The sequence below is a fragment of the Aspergillus candidus genome, assembly GCF_002847045.1.
Source record: "Aspergillus candidus strain CBS 102.13 unplaced genomic scaffold BDW47scaffold_32, whole genome shotgun sequence".
Classification (NCBI taxonomy): Eukaryota; Fungi; Ascomycota; class Eurotiomycetes; order Eurotiales; family Aspergillaceae; genus Aspergillus; species Aspergillus candidus.
The window spans coordinates 85,939-101,345 of NW_020194037.1; the positions used below are offsets into that span (position 1 = coordinate 85,939).

At 53.1% G+C, this 15,407-nt stretch overlaps 7 protein-coding genes across 7 annotated transcripts; 2 read left to right on the plus strand and 5 right to left on the minus strand.

Annotated features, from left to right (window-relative positions):
• Positions 1-98: 98 nt before the first annotated feature.
• On the minus strand, positions 99-3,222 carry BDW47DRAFT_132558 (nucleoside phosphorylase; the record flags this gene model as incomplete). Its single annotated transcript, XM_024817587.1, has 6 exons — positions 99-177; positions 234-240; positions 306-910; positions 960-1,755; positions 1,811-2,839; positions 3,180-3,222. The coding sequence occupies 6 exons, from the start codon at positions 3,220-3,222 to the stop codon at positions 99-101; spliced, it is 2,559 nt and encodes an 852-aa protein (XP_024670759.1).
• Positions 3,223-3,476: 254 nt separating this feature from the next.
• Positions 3,477-4,696, minus strand: BDW47DRAFT_108037 (lipase/thioesterase family protein). Its single transcript, XM_024813142.1, has 2 exons — positions 4,303-4,696; positions 3,477-4,251 (listed from the first exon to the last, which is right to left on the minus strand). Exons 1-2 carry the CDS (start codon positions 4,643-4,645, stop codon positions 3,533-3,535), a joined length of 1,062 nt encoding a protein of 353 aa, XP_024670760.1. The 5' UTR covers positions 4,646-4,696; the 3' UTR covers positions 3,477-3,532.
• A 338-nt stretch (positions 4,697-5,034) lies between these two features.
• BDW47DRAFT_108038 (flavin-containing monooxygenase) lies at positions 5,035-6,625 on the plus strand (the record flags this gene model as incomplete). Its single annotated transcript, XM_024813143.1, has 1 exon — positions 5,035-6,625. The coding sequence occupies exon 1, from the start codon at positions 5,166-5,168 to the stop codon at positions 6,621-6,623; it is 1,458 nt and encodes a 485-aa protein (XP_024670761.1). The 5' UTR covers positions 5,035-5,165.
• Positions 6,626-6,924: 299 nt separating this feature from the next.
• On the plus strand, positions 6,925-7,731 carry BDW47DRAFT_108039 (uncharacterized protein). Its single transcript, XM_024813144.1, has 3 exons — positions 6,925-7,067; positions 7,139-7,159; positions 7,501-7,731. Exons 1-3 carry the CDS (start codon positions 6,995-6,997, stop codon positions 7,584-7,586), a joined length of 180 nt encoding a protein of 59 aa, XP_024670762.1. The 5' UTR covers positions 6,925-6,994; the 3' UTR covers positions 7,587-7,731.
• A 141-nt stretch (positions 7,732-7,872) lies between these two features.
• BDW47DRAFT_132560 (putative MFS peptide transporter) lies at positions 7,873-10,347 on the minus strand (the record flags this gene model as incomplete). The annotated part of the gene is made up of 5 exons (XM_024817588.1): positions 9,538-10,347; positions 8,882-9,473; positions 8,673-8,827; positions 8,569-8,613; positions 7,873-8,510 (listed from the first exon to the last, which is right to left on the minus strand). Exons 1-5 carry the CDS (start codon positions 9,965-9,967, stop codon positions 7,873-7,875), a joined length of 1,860 nt encoding a protein of 619 aa, XP_024670763.1. The 5' UTR covers positions 9,968-10,347.
• A 986-nt stretch (positions 10,348-11,333) lies between these two features.
• On the minus strand, positions 11,334-12,423 carry BDW47DRAFT_132563 (uncharacterized protein; the record flags this gene model as incomplete). Its single annotated transcript, XM_024817589.1, has 1 exon — positions 11,334-12,423. Exon 1 carries the CDS (start codon positions 12,180-12,182, stop codon positions 11,334-11,336), a length of 849 nt encoding a protein of 282 aa, XP_024670764.1. The 5' UTR covers positions 12,183-12,423.
• A 923-nt stretch (positions 12,424-13,346) lies between these two features.
• On the minus strand, positions 13,347-15,020 carry BDW47DRAFT_118467 (putative extracellular lipase; the record flags this gene model as incomplete). The annotated part of the gene is made up of 1 exon (XM_024815212.1): positions 13,347-15,020. One exon carries the CDS (start codon positions 15,018-15,020, stop codon positions 13,347-13,349), a length of 1,674 nt encoding a protein of 557 aa, XP_024670765.1.
• Between the last annotated feature and the right edge of the window lie 387 nt (positions 15,021-15,407).

The following is a 15,407-nucleotide window of genomic DNA, read 5'->3' on the forward strand; positions in this document are numbered from 1 at the left end:
CTGTAACAGCTCCATGACTCATGTCATTCAATATAACCCGAACAACGACTTCAAATCATATTGTAACAACAAATAAGGCGTTGTCTCTGCCCGCCTGGTCAATGGTCAAGTTGACCACTGTCTTCATCTCTCGATCTCCGAAGGAGCAGAGCACGACCAGGCACATCTTGAATCTTTCTGAAGAAAAGCTTTTACCGTTCTATCAATGCCAAAATATACCGCCAACTGACCACCCGTCATCTGCTTATCCCTTGACAAACCCCCTTGCATTAGCACCTGAACTGACGCCTTTACTTTCATCTCACAGTTCAAAAACTTCACAGCTTCAGGACATAAAGTCGAAGCGTCCCGCGCATGATGTCCCCAGTTGCATGCGGCGTAGTCATACAGCGGATACATCTGCAGGCGCTCTGTAAGCTCACGCCCTGTTTGACACGGTCCGGTCTCAAATGCGTGGAATGATAGATAAGAAATGCAGGTTCGTGTGATTTTGACCTCTGCGTCTGGAAACCAATGCTTCTGCGCTTGCTGGAAGTATTCTTTCATCGTGTAGTGGGCGAATCGGATAATGTTGCTGTCTTTGTCCACTGTGATTAGTCCGGCACAAACGGAGATCATCTCTTCGACCTGTGGAAGATTATCGTGGTCGAGGTCGGGCTCGTCGTGCTCCACGGCGAGGGCGTGCTGAAGTTCAGCTGGAGAGAGGGGTCTCTTTGCGAAGGTTATCCATGACAGCGTGTCTTTTGCAAGGTCCCGAGAATTACTGTCCAGCTCCCGAATCCGTTGCATAGTGTCGTTGTAGACATGTTCATATGCGACTCCGATAGGAAGTCTTTTCAAGGCGCCTCGAACCTTTTTGATTGTTTTTTGTGTTCGAACCGATTCAAATTGTAGCTGGGCCAGGAGAAACCTAGCTCACGGTTAGATCACGTAGTCGGGCGATGGACACGATTGCTTACATTCCATCTGCAGCTTTGGTGATGTTATCATGAACCTCGTCAACACGTGATGCCAAAAGGGTACGTTGTAGTTGTGATATTCGGGCACTGAGATATCTCCGTATGTCTTGGTCATGTGCACGGATTTCCAATTTCGTGCTGGACTTGAACTTTTCCATGACCTGCGGGACGAGCCTGGAAGTGACGAATATATTTAGCCCGCACTGCGCCTGGAGGTGGATGAGTTGCGTTAAAAATCCTGACAGGTAGCCATCGGAGGCTTGACATTCATCCAGCGCGTCGACAATAATGAAGACTCTTGAATACATGGCCGCTACAGAAATGACAGCTTGTATAATTTCTCCAAGCAAGGGCCGTGTCCTCTTATTTTTATGCTTGTTATAAAAATGCCTCACGATGTCTGGTAGGAAAGGCCGGTCCTGGCATAGCTGCTTCAGAAGGCTTGCGAGTAAGTCTTCCAACCCTTGTTCATCCTTGTGGCGGAAGTTGCAGTATAAATACGCGATCCCAACAGACTGATCCTGCAAGAGCCGTGTAGTCAGGTCGTGAATGACAATTGCGGTCATCATTGTTTTCCCTGCTCCGGGAATGCCTGGACAGAATAATGTCTGACAGCCGGAGGTTCGCCAAGAATAGTACTCATCAGAGTCCAAGAACCACTGACCAGTGCCTGGTTGTCTTTGTCTTATCAGCTCGCTGTGACGAGGACCATAGTCAATTGGTGTAAGCCAGTCGAGAATCTCGAGATCCTCGTTTCTATCCATCTTGGACCTCAACGATTCAAGCCTGTCAACAACTGCAAAATATGTTAGAATTCGTCAATTAAAAAAGTAGCAGGTCGGGACACTGACCATGGCTCAGAATGTCCTCAGTCGAGCGCTCTCCAACAACATCACTTGGCTGTACATATTGAAGAAGCTCCTTCGCACAGGCTGTCGCTACACCTGCAGCATGTTCCTGCCACTCGTCGGTCGTCTGTGAATCAGCATAATTGCTGATACCACGAATAACAAGACATGGGAAGTCATCCACAAGCCCTGCAGCGCCTGTTTCGAGACACAATACGTCCCCGCCAAGACACTCATCGAGACTGTCACGAAATTTCGCATCCGTGACTGCCTGGCTACCCGACGCTATTAGCCCGTAATGCACGCGCATGTCTTCGGATTGGCTTTCGGGCGCTTCCAGTTTCACTTGTTCCGGCGCAAAGTCTGTGCGGGCGGCCCTGTGCCCTTTGCGACATGGTGCATGGGTATACCCTGGCACCATATTTGGCCATTTCATCGCCATATCGTCCAGATACTGAGGTATCTTATGCCCCCATAGTTCACCCTGGGACTCCATCTTTGCCAACGCTGTTAACAGCGCCACCGGAGGGCTATTATGCCTACCAACCCGGCCAAACAACCTACCATTTTCTGCCTTTCCAAAGTCCCACTCCACCACTCCCTGATGCCCATCCCCCGGAGTGCTGACAACAACGTCACCAAGACTGACCTTGGGTGGAATACCGCCGCCGATTCCAACCAAGAGACTAAATTTTAGAAATGGAAAAGTGCGCGCCATCTGTGTCGCAGATATGGAAATCGAAGCATTGCCAGTTCCTTCTTTCGGTAAACATGCTATAACAATGTTATGCTTGCCGATAGACCCTAATGTGTATGCGTTACGGTCATCTGGTGACTTGGGAAGATTTGGGTGTATCTGGTCTAGAATAGCTGTCGCCGCCGTCAACTCTTTTGGCAACGCGCAGATCCATCCCACGGTGTAGTCACTGTAGGCAAGGCTGGCGGCACGGGGTCTGTGGCACGCGATATGGTAGCCTGCCTTGCTAGACACAATTTCTATGTCGACACCGGCGTCTCCCATATCATCAATTTCTTGGATTGCTGTTATAGGTTTAAAGTCTGTGAGAAGTGGAAAGGAAAATGGGAAGGGGGTGAGGCAGACATCACTTATACATAATTCAAGCTCGTGGGGTAAACCATGGCGCGTAATGGGCGCCTGGTGTATGCACTCCAGCCGCCAACACGACAAGGATGACTTCTTTTTATAGATTTGATCCAGCTGAGCTTGTCAAATAGAAACAGTGCTTTATGAAGACAGCCTATAAAGAAAAGGAATATAACACATTATGAGATGTTTCGCTATACAGTATCAGATATATGTTGAGAAAGCGCCTTAGTTATAGGGAAGACTTTCGATGGTCGCGACTTGAACTTCGGCAAGCGCCCAGCAGGAGGATCCGCCAAGCGGTCTGCATAGAACTGTGAGTTGAGTTGTTGGAAGATGAGAGAATAAACCGCTCCGTAGCTGATCAAATATAAGATCATATATATAATGTTTGATTGTGGGTGAGTTGATGTGAGAAGAAGAGTTCAAGAAAGTAGAATTGTCACGGCTGTAGTCAGGTGACAGCCAATTTCTATCGATCATAGACACTCATGTCTTGATGAATAGATTCAATTTGCTTGTTTAATACACCGAATAAACCGGTAGCTATGTACACACAAACCCGCGGTTATGCGCAGAGTGGCTAAAGAACGAAGGCAAATATAAACAACCTAAACAAGCTAAACAACCTCAAGCAACCAGCTGCGTACACGCTTGCCCTGCTCCGTCTCCGTTTTATCCCCGATATGCAGGTTATAGACAGGAGCGACATGGCCTTCGCGCTTGCCGAGGCAGTATTCCACATCGTTGGGGAAGCCCTTGCGGAGCTTTTCCACAAATTGCTCGATGACAGGCAGGAGGATCTCGCGTTCGCCGGCGCAGACCAGGACTTTACGGACGGGGAAGGTCTCGAACCACTCCACAGGGGCATCGGCCAGGTCCGTGTAGTTATCGCGCGGGGCGGTGCCCAGGTAGGAACCAGCCCAGGGAGCCGCGACGGCCTCGGTGATGAGATCCCCGCGCGAGTCGATGAGATGGCCCGTGAAGTCGGTGATCATCATCGTCCAGGGCGCGATCATGACGGCGCCGCCCAGCGGTTGCGACAGAGTCAGGGGCTCGATCAGCGGATGAGTGTGCGCCAGATGCGACATCACGCCGCCCACTAGGTTGCCGCCGGCGGAGTCGCCGCCGAGCAGGATCTGTTTGCTCGGGTTCTGGCCGGCGATGTATCGAAGCGCCGACACGGCCTGGCGTAGCTGCGTGGGGTAAGTGGCCGTGGGGGCCAACGAGTAGGTCAGAGTGAAGACCGAGAACGACTTGCCGGCGCGGCTGGCGTCACCGACCAGGGTCCCGAAGAATTTGAAATACGCCATGTTGGCCGGGAGAGCAAAACCGCCACCTGGCGTTTTATCAGAATAGGCTCAAAATCATACCCCAAAGGAGAGCATACCGTGATACCAGATCAGCACAGTATCAGCATCATGCTTCCCGATCCAGTGTCCCAGGGCGCCATCGCCCAGATCGACCGTGTTGGCGAGTTGCTTGGCCTTGCGCGCGTACTGCTCGTAGATCTTGTTGGTCGGAGGCAGCACATACTGCATCTGGCGGATGGACAACCGTGCGGTGGCCTTGCGAAAGGTGGCATATCCGATGTGCAAGAGCCAGCTCTTGGGATAGTGTTCGGAGCGCCAAAGCCCGGTGAACATGGCCCACACGATGGTGAGCCATAGCGTCCCGAGAGCGGGGATGAAGTCGAGCTTCTCACGCAGGGTGAGGGATACGCCGTTGAACATGGTGGGCGGGCTGCAGTGGTCTGATGTTATTCAGAGAAGAGGGGAATTGGCTGGGACTGGAGCCATATAATGGCGGGTGGGAGTACATGTGAAGAAATCGCAACCATTACCCGATCCGGCAAAGATGTGCCATTCCCAGCGTCCCAGCAGACCGAACCCCACGATGATCCACCGAATCCTGGTCTATTTTGCAGTCTGTCCCTCGGTTGCCCCAGATCTGCCTTTTCCCATTTATCTTAATCTTTTCTAGGCTTTACTCTAGCGCGTCTCGCGACTCGCGACCCTTCCTGAATGGGGCAACCATTACTAGATTACCGAGGAACATGTGAGGCGGTGGTCTGATTGGATGCTCAAGTCTCCAATGACTTAATGCCAAATCGGAGTCGTCGCGAATCGACTGGACATTGTTGTCATTTTTTATTTATATCCGACCGACACTCCCCATGCTGGTCGGTGTCGTCCCTTCATCTTCAGCCCCTTCCTTCCTCCTCCCTTCCTTCCCACCTCCAACCTCTTGAACATGGACGATTACGACGTCGTCATCGTCGGCGCCGGCATTTCCGGCATCAACGCGGCCTACCGGGTGCAGTCGCAGTTCCCCAACTTACGCTATGCCATCCTCGAGGCGCGCACGTCGCTTGGAGGCACCTGGGACCTCTTCCGCTATCCCGGAATCCGCTCCGACTCGGACCTCTTCACCTTCGGTTTTGAGTGGTACCCCTGGGATCAGGACTGCGCCATCGCGGACGGACACGCGATCGCGGCCTACGTGCGCAACGCGGCTCGCCACCACGGCATCGACCAGAAGATCCAGTACGAACAGTGCATGCTCGGCGCAGACTGGTCGACCGAGGACCGCACCTGGACGCTGAGCGTCGACCACCAGGGCCAGGTGCGGTCGGTATCGGCCCGGATGGTCATCTTCGGAACGGGCTACTACGACTACAACACGCCGCTGCAGACCGAAATCCCGGGGCTGGACAACTTTGAGGGGCAGATCATACACCCGCAGTTCTGGCCCGAGGATTTGGACTACACCGGCAAGAAGATGGTCGTCATCGGCAGCGGCGCCACGGCCATCACGCTGCTGCCCAAGCTGGCAGAAAAGGCGTCCCACGTCACGATGCTGCAGCGGTCGCCCACGTACATCCTGTCGCTGCCCAACAACCAGCGCACCTGGCTCAGCTACATCCTGCCGACGGCGCTGTACCGCAAGATGCAGCGCATCAGCTGGATGATGACCTCGCGCTGGTTCTTCCTCTTCTGCCAGTCCTTCCCGTCGGTCGCGCGCTTCATCCTCCGCCTGCAGGTCTGGCGGCAGTTGCCCAAGGGCGTGCCCTTCGAGCCGCACTTCCGCCCGCGATACAACCCCTGGGATCAGCGACTGTGCGTCACCCCAGACGGGGATTTCTTCAAGAGTCTCCACTCGGGGCGGGCCTCCGTCGCGACCGACACCATCCGGGAAGTCACCAAGACCGGCATCTCCGTAAGCTCCGGCCAGCACCTCGACGCGGACATGATCGTGACCGCGACGGGACTGCGGCTGCAGGTTGCGGGCGGCGCGTCACTGACCGTCGACGGGGAGCCGCTGAACATCGCCGACAAGTTCCTCTGGCACGGCCTGATGCTGCAAGATCTGCCGAACGCGATCTTCGTGCTCGGGTACGCCAACGCGTCGTGGACGCTCGGCGCAGACGCCACCGCCCAATTCGCGTGCCGTCTACTCCGCGAGCTGGAGAAGCGCGGCGCGCAGGCTGCCGTGCCGCGCCTTTCCGCGACGGACGCAGCGCAGCTGAAGCCGCAGCCGCTGCTGACGATCAACTCGACGTATGTGCTGACGGCGGCGGACTCGCTGCCCAAGGCGGGTGACAGCGGGCCGTGGAAGCCGCGGGAGCATTACCTCAAGGATATGAAGTTTGCGCGGAATGGGAACGTAGATGAGGCGATGGAGTTTGTGGGGGAGAAGAAGGTGCAGTAACCGATGCTTGATTTACGATACCATATTTGATTGATTTTACATGATGATAAGTTATGATAAGTAGACTTGATTATAACATTTGCACCCACTTCTGCACATGATGTATTACACAATGAATCAGACAATATCATGCTAAGAAATGGGGAAGAGTATGTAATCCGACACAACCAGAGAGAGGATTGCCCAAAACAGAAATCTGAAGTCATCGACTACAGTGATGTCACGACTCGCCCTCAGTACATATAACGACACAATCACAGACCACATAGATGATCATTCAGCCATATTCCATTCTCATCAAGCCTCAACCAATCTTTACTTGCTCTCTACCAAAGAGAAATTACAGTATCAACCAACCAAGAGCTACCAAAATGGACTCCCTCAAAGACAAGGTGCACGAGATTGAAGAGGGCGCTAAGAAGCAGTTTGATAATTTATTCCACAGTATGCCCTCTGTCTTTGCTTCCTATTTCCTTCCTTCTGTATAGATCATAGAAACACTAACAAAATGACAGACAAAGAATCCCAACAGGACAGTACGTGCCCATCCCGGACCCCGACCCCGACTGCGTCCCCATCACCATCACCATCACCATCACCATCACACATACAAATACACAAGAAGACAAAAGCAAGAACCACAAGACCCAAAACCCACAGTCAAAAACAAGCCCAAATCCAAGCCCAAACACAAACCAACCCACACTCCCCGATCAAGCTCGTCCCCAGCCAGCAGCAGCAGCATGTGCGCAGGGTGAGACGGCAGTCTCGATTACGCAGTTGGCTTCATTAGACTTTTTCTTTCTTAGACCTATCTCTTGCGAATCTTTTTCTTGACTTTTTTGGGGATTGATATACATATTAACTGATTAATCAGACATGTCCGAGCAGGCGAAGAAGAAGACCGAAGACGCTAAGAAGTCTGGGACGGATCAGGCGAAGAATTTGGCTGGGAGGGAGTAAAGGTCTTTATTCGTCTTAGGTGTTTCTGGATGGAGGTACAAAGTTTGTTGACCTTGGGCCAATGTGGAGGTGAAGCTGGTGAGTGGAGAGTAGGTATATAGGTATTACTGAATAGTCTATAAATTGATGGTTTATTAAGCCTTGATCTACTTTTGAACAACCATACTTTGGAAAACTACAGTACGCCGTAACGAGTATTCAACAACTGGTCATATTTGACTACACATGCGATTCAACGGACAAGACATTCATGCCAGAAAGCACTTCAAGACGAAACTACATCCAGTCAAGCCCTCCCCTCCTCATCGACGTTAGGCTGCTTCCCCTGGTACTGGCTCTGAGGGAGATGGTTGAGCTCATCCTCCCGGCGATCCAGCTTATAGTTAGTCGACCAGAAGCCCACACCACCAATGAAGGCCAGAATGGCAACGACGGCGTAGTTCCACTCCAGCAGGGGGTCCTCCGCCAGACCAACGAAGGCCTGGCCGATAGCCGAGGAGAACGCATTCATGAAGAGCGCGACGGCCTGGATCAGCGAGCGCATGTTGCGGGGGGCCTTGGTGAAGGCATACTCGAGGGAAGTAACCGAGGCGAAGATCTCAGAGATACCGCCCAGCACGTAGGTGAGAGCCTGGACCCAGACGGAGATGGGGGAGTACTTTTTGTGCTCGTCGAGACAATAGTTGGCCTCCTTGCCGCAGTCGCCGAGCTTGTAGATGTAGTATTGGGTGACTGTTGCGGCGATCATGGACATGCCTGCCATGAAGAATCCCGCTGTGATGCGCTTGACGGGCGTGAATTTGAAGCCCATTCGGCGGAGGCCGGGGTAGACGAGGCGGTCCATGATGGGGATGAAGATGATTAGGGCCAGGGGGTTGAGGTTGTTGATGATGTCGTTGGGGACGCCGCCGAGACGCATCGTAGCTGGAGGTGTTTGTTAGTGGTGGGAGTGTTGGAGAGGGAGGGAGGGGAATAGGCGTACCCGCTTGGGAGGTGAGGTTGTTCAGCATTTGGTTATAGGCCAGCCCTGGATTGGTTACGTTAGATTGCCGTTCTGTCGAAGTCGTCGGCTAGGGGAGAACTCACAGTACAGAGGGTACCACAGGAAGACCTTGCAGGCTTTGAGTCCACGGGCGACCTCGTCCACCCATTCATCGTCAAACGTCATCCACACCGGGCGGTTGGCGCCCAGTGCGGACGGCTTGACCGCGTCCCAGAACGGACGGTCATTCTTCTTGAACCTATGTCGGTCAGCATGTCGCTAGATCATTGAGAAGGAGATGAGAGAGACATACATTCGGGCTGGGTTCAGCGACCAGCGTCCCTTCATCGCCATCTTCCACAGGCGGAAGGCCTGCAGATACACCGACCCCGTCGGCTGAACAAAGTAATACTTGTTACGGCAGAGGAAGAGCACGAGCGGGCACCAGAGGAACATGATGGTGGGAAGCAGGTACGACAGCCAGAAGCCGACGTAGCGCTCAGCGTAGACCATGCTGACCTGGCCCGCGAGAGAGCCAGTGTTGACCATAAAGTAGAAGTACAGGTAGATGCGAGAGACGGTAGCGGCGGGATCAATGATGACGCGCTCGCCGGACTCCAAGGTGCGAATGTAGGGTGTATCCTCGCGGTACTGCTCGGCGATCAGGGGGGAGATGTTGGCCTTAAAACCGCCCGTTCCCATGCCCATGATGATCAGACCAATCGAGAAACACGCGACCGAGCCACCGGGGTGCGCGATGACGGCGGGGATGGCGGAGACGATCAGGATGCTGTGACCGACGAGAGCGACGCCGATCGAGAACATGATGGTGCGGAATCGGCCCCAGTACTGGTCGGCCATGAAGGCACCCGCCAGGGGCATAATGTATGCCCAGAAAGCGTTGACTGTGACAGTTAGCAAGGAATTGATCGGCTGTTGAGAGGTCAAGTCAATGGGAATGGAACATACACAAGGTCAAACCGGTCGAGGCCTGTTGACCCAAGCCCAGGGCGCCTGGGATACCATCATCCCCGCCTGCGCCGGTGGAGGAACCCTCGGGTAGAGGACGCTGGAGGAAGTTGACAAAGACCGCCGTGGTGCCGTAGTAGGAGAAACGCTCGCAGAGCTCGACAAACGCTACAGTGTAGGTGGTCCAAGGGATCTTGCCCGCCACGCGACGCAGCGTACGCAGATCATCGTCAGTGGGGTACGTCTTCTTCGAGTCGAGATCGTCATCCACCGCGGTCACCTCGGCCACGGCAATCTCCTTGGAGGCAGGGATCTCCTCGATGCCGGGACTGGACGATCGCTGGCGCTGAACAGAAATCTCTTTGCTGTCGGCCATGGCGGCGTGTGCTTTGGCGATCTCGGCCACCTCGACCGGATCGGAAGCGTTCATGATGGCAGATATGGATGGAAACTATGAGTGAGATGAGGTGGGAAAGAAAGGAAAAAAAAGGAGAAGGAAAAGCCCGAAGATTTATGGGGGAGGAAGACCTGCAGACATGCTTTAATAGACAACAGGAATGAACTCCCACCTGCCACAAGGAACAACCCAAGCCGTCTGGGGTTCACTTCGAACCATCCTATCGGGGAACAGCTATCTTTCCCAGTCTCGCGTGATCGGAGGAAATGTTCCATTCACTCGGTCTAGCAGGGAATGAATCCATTGACTTTCAGGTGGTACAACAGGCCAAGCCCACCGCAAGTAACCGGGGGCTGGCGAGGCCGACCTGTTTTGCCATGTCGATATATCTCGCAGAGTATGGTCCGTGTGACAGAGGCGTTGGGCCTGGATACAGGCAATCCAACAGAATTGTAGGATTGTAGGATTGTAGGATTGAGGATTCTTAGGGTCATAGACTACAGGGGGCAGGGGGAAGAGGTAAACCCAAATCTAAGTAGAGTTTCCAAGGAGAGATAGGTAAATATGCGGGGAAACGAGTAGGAACGGGAGGAACTGATAGGGACCAACTCGCACCCCGACTTGGCGCGGTCTGGGCACCACTCTTGCCCAGACTTTTCCAATGCAACCTTGGCCCTTGGCAGGACTTGGTTTGCCATTCCGGTGTTTCCTCTACGGACAAGCGAAGGGTGGGCGGAATACCGTGTGGACGGAGAGATACCGTGTGGCTGTTCCACCCTATCATCTCGTTTCCCACTGGCAATGAACCCCGCAGACTCTACCGTTATCAAAATAGATGAATCCAAGATCTTGGAAATACTTGATTGGGAAGAGTTGGCCTTGCCTTCACGCTATCTGGACCGTACCATCTCATTGGCATGACCAATGGAAATATCAGATTCAGTTAATGGAGAGTCGAAGCGAGAGCAGGGAATAGGTGAGGTCTAATATCGGACTAGGGCATGCGGGTCACCTGATCCTTCTATATTCCACGGATGCCATTCTTTATTCTATATCACCCATATTATAGCTACTGTTCATGCTTTCATATATGTTCCCACATGGAACATTGTGTAACAGATTACTTGCCCACATTTACTCGAGCCGAGGAAGAAAGATGATGATGATATAAAACAAGTGGATTGAGGAGTCACTTGTCCCAGGCCCATCCCAGCCACCCAACCAAGGCCTGTACTAAAATACATGAATCTCAGACGACATGAAAGCATGAAAAATCATAAGACATCAGATACCCAGAACGTATGAAAGACATGAGACATGACAGACATAAAACATAAAAACGGTACAGAAGAAACATAGAAGAAACAAGAAAGACATATAAAAAGAAAGAAAAACAAGATCACCACCACCTTCTTTCCTCACCATTCTTCCCCCACTTAAACACAGTTGGCGTATTAATCAAAACATCAAACCCCCACCTATTCAATCTCCTCCTCTTTAACAAAGACTGAATCTGCATCTGCAGAATCAGTCGAGCGAGCGACGAAACGTGCGAGCCGAGCATGACGCGAGCCACAGGAGCCCGTCGCCGCTGCGAAAACCTCAGCCCGGTGTGCCCAACCGAGTCCCCCCAATCACCACAACTCGCCTCATCATCCGCCTCCGCCCCCGAGCCGGACTCCCCCTCCGACCACCCACCACCACCACTACTACCCCCGAACTCGGTCCCCGAAGGGTAAGACACACCCGCAACCTCGAAGATCACAGAGACGACATCAGCTCCATGCTTCCCCGCAGCCTTCTCAATGCCCGCGACGAGTGTCGGATCGGCCCATGCACGGTCGATTACTGCTTCGAGGTGGGGCGCTGGTCGGAGTGGCGGAACCGGGTGCGTCGTCGCGTTGTGCGGGAGCTGCACCGAGAGGAGGCCGATTTTGAGGAGCCTCCAATGGTAAGGGCGGATGGAGGCGTAAGGGCGTGGTGGTGTGTCGAAGCGGCGCAGTCTGGTGAGTGAGCGCGCGGAGGGTCGGATTTCGTCGTCGGATTCGGTTGGTGCCTGGAGGTATGGTTCGATCTCGTTATGCCACTGCGAGGTTGGTCGGTGGGCAGTGGCATATCGGCGTGTTTCGAACATGTTGGTTGGGGTCATTGTGATGTCGTATATGATGCTGAGGTCGGTGGCACGTGGGTCGATGAATGCCCGGGTGCCCTGAGGGTCGGTGTCGAACAGGTCTTTCCAGGTCGACATGTTGGTTTTAGATGATGTTTTAGATGAGATGTATGTTTTTATGTCTGATTATCAGACGGAGGAGGTATTGGTGTGGTGTGATGTAGTGACTGCTGATGCAGTAAGGTCGTAAGAAGCGAGTGTAGTCCCTTTTGGTATAGGACTGGAGGAGGATGAAGATGTATGTAATCTCCAAGAGGTAAGCGAGTGGTTGACACAAGGCAAAATTTCAAGATAGGTTTTTCACTACTAGCGAATGACGTACGAAGATGTAGTCGATCTTCGAAGCTTATTGGTAACGAAAGTTGGTATACGGACAGATGGTTGCAGAAGAGAAGAAGAAAAGCCCAGGGCGACGGGCCAGCTCGCCATATTTATACCCAGCTGGAAGTCTATTCACGCACCCGATGATTCCGACTTTTTGATTGCAAATTACGACGATGCTGGTCATTGTATAGAACGAGCCGTGTATGCCGCTAGTTCTTGACGAAGGGTGATATCGTTCTGACGGCAGTCAGGGTTTGATATCGCGGCCAACGACATTGTGGGGAATTCGCGGGCCGCTAATGCCGAGCTTAAACAAAAGCTTGTCTGGTCTATTTTGGGTAACATCCTGTATTGTACTATTGTTATGCTTATGCGTCTTTGTCAGGGGCTATTATTAGGGTTGATGTCTGGGTTGTTTTTGGAGACTTGTATGGTTACTACGCGTATGGATATGGTTGATATATGGAGGTGATTTCTGGCCTGCTGGTTCACTATCTGTTGGTTATATCGTCTGGAAAGAGGTAACAGAACTCGTTCTTCTCGTAGCTTCTGCGCTGCTGTTACAAATAAACGCCAAAGACACTTCATCCTGTCGGATGACTCGATAATTACACACTGGATCCATTTCCGTCTGTCGGGCATGACTTGTTCTTCTCGAAGCTTCTACTATTCTGCTGTAATAATGACGTGCTAGGCATTTCCATCTAATGGGCATACTTTGCGTTTGCTATTGTCATAATACAGAATAATGTCATTTCTGTGAGGCATGACTCACACTGACCGATGAGAGATGCATTGTTCAATATACTTGGTATATCAACTTTGAACGAGTTACAGCATCACGACATCATAGATCATCCCAGAACGAACATCAAACAACAACACAATAGAACCATACAAAGCACTACCAATAGCATATCAAATATGTAGAGAATCCCCAATCTTGACAAGGACCTCATATGAATCCGATCGATAGTCATCGGTCAGTAGCTCCGCATGATCGTTAAAGAATTGCATGAGCTGCTTCTTGTCCTTCCACTGCGGCCACTCCATCAAATCGCCGCGACGCGAGTTCGGGTCCTGGTCGTAGACGAAGCTGAAAAAGTAGGTGTGAATAGCACGCGAGGCGTAGTTGGGGAGGATGCCGTAGAACACCTGTAGAATATCGGTACCGTGCACGGTGCCCAGTATGGGCGTGCCGTAGTTATACGACGACAGGTAAGACCAGCTGGGAACGTCGGGGGACACCTCAGCGGCGTTGTTCAGAAGCACCCGTCGCGAGAGATTAAAGAGCACGTCGCCCAGAATGGCAGCCAGGCGCTTGAACTGGGGGTACCAATTATTGAGCATACCGGTGCGGAACGGCGAGCCGTGCGTGGTGATGTCCTGATATGAGGCGACCAGCTCCTCCAGCTGCTCGCGGCTCGCCTCGTCCCATAGATATCCGCTGAGGTAGTCGACGAGGTCGTCCGTGGTGGTGATGTTGCTCTGGAACAGGGCAAACAAGGTCCCCTCGTCTTCTTGATCGCCGATGATAAATGGAACGCGCGCGTACTTGCCGGCCTTGCCAAGTCGTTCGGGGCTCTCCGTCAGAACTTTTCCATCGGGACGAGGCAGATATGACAGCGCGGGAGAGTAGTAGCTGAGCAGCCCCGGCACGGAATTAGTAGCGTTGAGGAGATCGTCGTAGTCGAGTTCGCGAAGACACTCCAAGGAGCTGGGGGCCTTATCGCATTTGGCGACCGAGACCACCTTGTCGTAGATGCGCTGGGCTCTCTTGCTGTCCATGGGTTCCGCTGGGGTAGCCCCGCCGGAACTCATAATGCCGCCCTGGAACAGAGGCTTCCCCTTGTAAGTATGGTCCCCTCCAAACAGAATCATCTGGTCATAGACGGAAATGGAGCCTGCCGACTCGCCCCAGATTGTCACCCGGTCTGGATCGCCTCCAAAAGCTGCAATGTTGTCGGCGACCCACTGCAGCCCTGCCCGCTGGTCTAGCAGACCTAAATTGGACGCGCCGTCTTCCAGAACCTCTTTCCCAGGCAAGAATCCAAACCCAGCGACGCGGTAGCTGATGCCGACAAAGATGACCGGCATGTCCAAGTCCACCGAGCTGCTGACCAGGGGCGTGCCATCGTACATCAGCGACGAGCCCAGCTCGAAGCCACCACCAAAGAACCACACCAGCACGGGCAGCTTCGACTCGGGTGTGGTGCCCGCTGGGCGTCGAATGTTGAGTCCCAGGCAGTCCTCTCCCTCACTGACCACCTTCTGGAGCAGCGGATGGTTCGCCAACTGGCCGACCAACGAACCGGGAAACTCGGTATTATCAGTTGAGAAGAAGAATTGCGGGCACGATTTTGAGATTCCGGTCGCCTCGACCGTCCCGAGCGGTTTATCCAAGGGACGAGGGGGTCTCAGACGAAGCGATCCGGTGGGTTGCTGCGCAAAGGGGATGTTGTTGAACTTTTCCACCTGGCTTAGGCCATCGCTGCCGATGATGGTGGCAGAGGGCTCTGCGATGGTCACCGTTGGCGTCGCGACAACGGCCGACGCCAATGCGAGGAGTGGCACGAGAGAACGAAAGATCATGGTGCCGCGGGTGGGTAGATTGTTGTCAAAGGAAAGAGCGAGCTAGAAAGGACATGGCGGCCTTTATCATTTTTCAATCGCGCCCAAAACGGCGCATTCTGCGTCTGCAGATCTGCCATTTCGCAGGCCTGTCTGTCAATGCACGACGCGATTGACAATCGGTTGGTATCCGCGATCCCATCTGCCGGCCATGTTAACATGCAACAGCGTCGGCGATTCCTTGCAGCTCGATGACACCCATAATTGGCCATCCCCATGTGAACCGAGGCAGATCGTTTCACGAACGACGGTAGACACAAGAATGCCGGACAGGCTGACCGGGTTTAGCCCCTATCCTATCCCCACGTTAGCGGGGGGAATTTCTCCGTAATTGATGCTGCAGATCAT